At 42.2% G+C, this 2,615-nt stretch overlaps 1 protein-coding gene across 1 annotated transcript in view; it reads left to right on the top strand.

The window, feature by feature from the left end:
- Window positions 1–2,604, top strand: part of LOC106011644 — a 5,391-nt gene extending 2,787 nt beyond the window's left edge. The window contains exons 2-3 of the mRNA XM_035969569.1: window positions 693–848; window positions 1,953–2,604. Of these exons, the coding sequence (XP_035825462.1) occupies window positions 693–848; window positions 1,953–2,546 (750 nt within the window). The 3' untranslated portion in view covers window positions 2,547–2,604. The remainder of the gene's footprint in view (window positions 1–692; window positions 849–1,952) is intronic.
- The last annotated feature ends 11 nt before the right edge of the window (window positions 2,605–2,615 follow it).

Raw genomic sequence — 2,615 nt, 5'->3', positions numbered from 1 at the left:
ATGTAATGTATCTGTGTGTGATTGTGAGTGTATGGATGTATCATGCATCTGTGTGTAATTGTGAGTGTATGGATGTATCATGTAATGTATATGTGTGTGATTGTGAGTGCATGGATGTATCATGTATCTGTGTATGAATGAGAGTGTACGGATGTACGGTATCTGTGTAGGAATATGAATAATATGAGTGTATGGATGTATCTGTGTGTGGTGATTTTGCCACTATAGTTTTCGAAAGGAGATAGGGCATTTAATATTAGACCTACTGACAGCTATCAAAGTAAAATGTTGTTAAATAAGTATGTAAAATGCTTCCTAAAAGGCCACAAAATACGTGTATATCGTCTAAGCATAATTTCTCTATCCATCACTTCAAAATGTAGAGTTAGGGGCTAGATGGGATAAAAGTTGTGTATCTTAATATTAGTAGAAAAAGGACGATTTCTCAATTATTTTTTTTAAAGTGTAAAATTCAAAAGCAACTTTCGGGTTCTGAATTGGTGGGGTGCGCCATAGTTATTATGTACTATGTACTGATAAAATGTGTATTTTTCTCTTATTCGTCGCTACCTGGTTCTGTTGAATAAGTCGGTATTCGCACTGGCTTTTCATACTTCATTACTTTCTTTGGATTAAGTTTATTCAGACATCCTGCCTTCTTATTTACTTATTCTTTTTCGTTCCCGCAATAGATAAACAGCATTGCTCGAGAGGACACCAGTGTGAAAAAGTACACCCGATCAGATACCGTGAAATCGATCAAGCTGCCCGGAGTGAGTGGCGGCTCGGCGTATTCACAGGCCGCACGGCGTCGACAACCGGTCCCTGTCAAGACATTCCACCTCAGGGTGAGTCGCATTCTCGTTTTGGTTATGATGGGCAGGAGTTTAAGTTTGAGTTTAAGTTTGAGTTTAAGGTACAATAAAACGCACTGAAAATTCGAAAATTGAGCCCCTGGCTCAGTGGTTAAAGCATAAGTGAAGAAGAAATGGAAACAAATTTGCTTCACCGAAGTAAGTGTGTGTCATCAGAGCTGTGCTTGTGAGTAACCACTCTCAGGGTGTTATAATAAACGGCTCCTCATGGGCAGCGGTAACCATTTCATCTGTCCCCGTGGTTTTATGCACCCCGCATAATTTAGCAAAATTTGATCTTTTTTGTTGTTGCACAATTTCTGATTATTTTCCTTAAACATTCTTTGTTAAAATTAACAGAATCGCATAATTTCACATTTTCGTGCTCAGTTTGCATAATTTCAGAATTTTTCTAGCATTAAACGAAGGGGACAGTTTGATGCCTCGAACTGCTAAGAATTTCTGAATTCCTTGTTGTTTATGTGTATGCTCTATATGTATTTCATTTTTTTCGGGGGGGGGGTACGACTGAACGATCGACTGCTCTGTGTCAGTATTTATCAGGGTTTAACACCCCACAAAGCTTACAAGATAGGCTACTTAAGTTTCATGTAAAGTTTCAGGGACTTGGTTTCCACAACAGGATTCTTGGCTTACACTTACACTCAACAACAGTGTTCGTTTTACATCGGTCTCCAGCTTTCCTTTTTGAACTGCCATTACGTGTTGCTCGGTTGGAGACTGTCATCGAGATCCAAAGTTCGAAAAAAAACCCAATTTATCAATGTTTAGTATTGAGGGTAAAACTAAGACATGTTAATAGTCTATATATATGCCCAGATATATCCCAAGCTTAGGCACCGTTAGAGTAGAGGGTTGACAAATGCGAAGAAGGGGGAGCTGGTGGTCATTCTAACATATTTGTTGAATTCGTTAATACAAGAGGTGGAGAAACAAGACACAAATGTTTAGGCTGATTGCCTTATTGCAGAAACTACATCGTTCACCGCCGACGTGTCATGTAACATATTTTGTACTTTTTTCATTGTGCAGTAAACAAAAAAATGTATCCAGTCATCTTTCTTTCTGTTGAAACAGCTTAACCCTGAAATGTCCAAGTCCCTCAGCAGCCTCCCGTCCATCCCCGGCTCCCCGTCCGTCGACCAGAGTATTTCACCTTCATCAGATCGTGAATACGAATTTAAAGGCACTGCCTTCCCGGCTAAACATCGCTACCAGAAAATTGCTTTCCAAAAGACTCTACACGCTGAAAAAACCTCAGCGGATGATTTAACACTTGGGGCATCTCTCGGCCAAAATGAAAAAGGAAAAAGCAATCGTTTCGAGGGTGTCTATCGCAACGCTCTACCACGTCGTCCTCATCGCCACCATCCTCACCACGCAGGGTCCTCCGAGCCAGAGACGGCCCGCTCTCTGATAGACGGAGAACCCCCAAAGAGTAGCAGCACTCTCAGCCACGTCCGGATGCGGAGATATTCCAAAGAGAGCTCTATCAGCGACACCAGGAGCGAAGGTAACTACCTGGTAGCCAAGAAGTGGAAGGACGATTGTGACTGTCTGCGGTGCCAGATGTTGAGGCGACAGTACAAGGAGGGGGACGAGCAATACAAACTCTGGGGACAGTACCCGTGCCACAGGGTCGACCACGCTATTCGGCTTGATGACGATTGACGTGCCTCGTACGTTTAGTACAGTCAAACCTGCTCTAACGGTCACCTGTACAAAAGGCCACTCCTCCTG

This window comes from Aplysia californica, unplaced genomic scaffold, assembly GCF_000002075.1.
Source record: "Aplysia californica isolate F4 #8 unplaced genomic scaffold, AplCal3.0 scaffold00008, whole genome shotgun sequence".
Lineage (NCBI taxonomy): Eukaryota > Metazoa > Mollusca > Gastropoda > Aplysiida > Aplysiidae > Aplysia > Aplysia californica.
The sequence above is the reverse complement of the archived record's forward strand: the minus strand, read 5'-3'. Positions and strand labels throughout refer to the sequence as shown.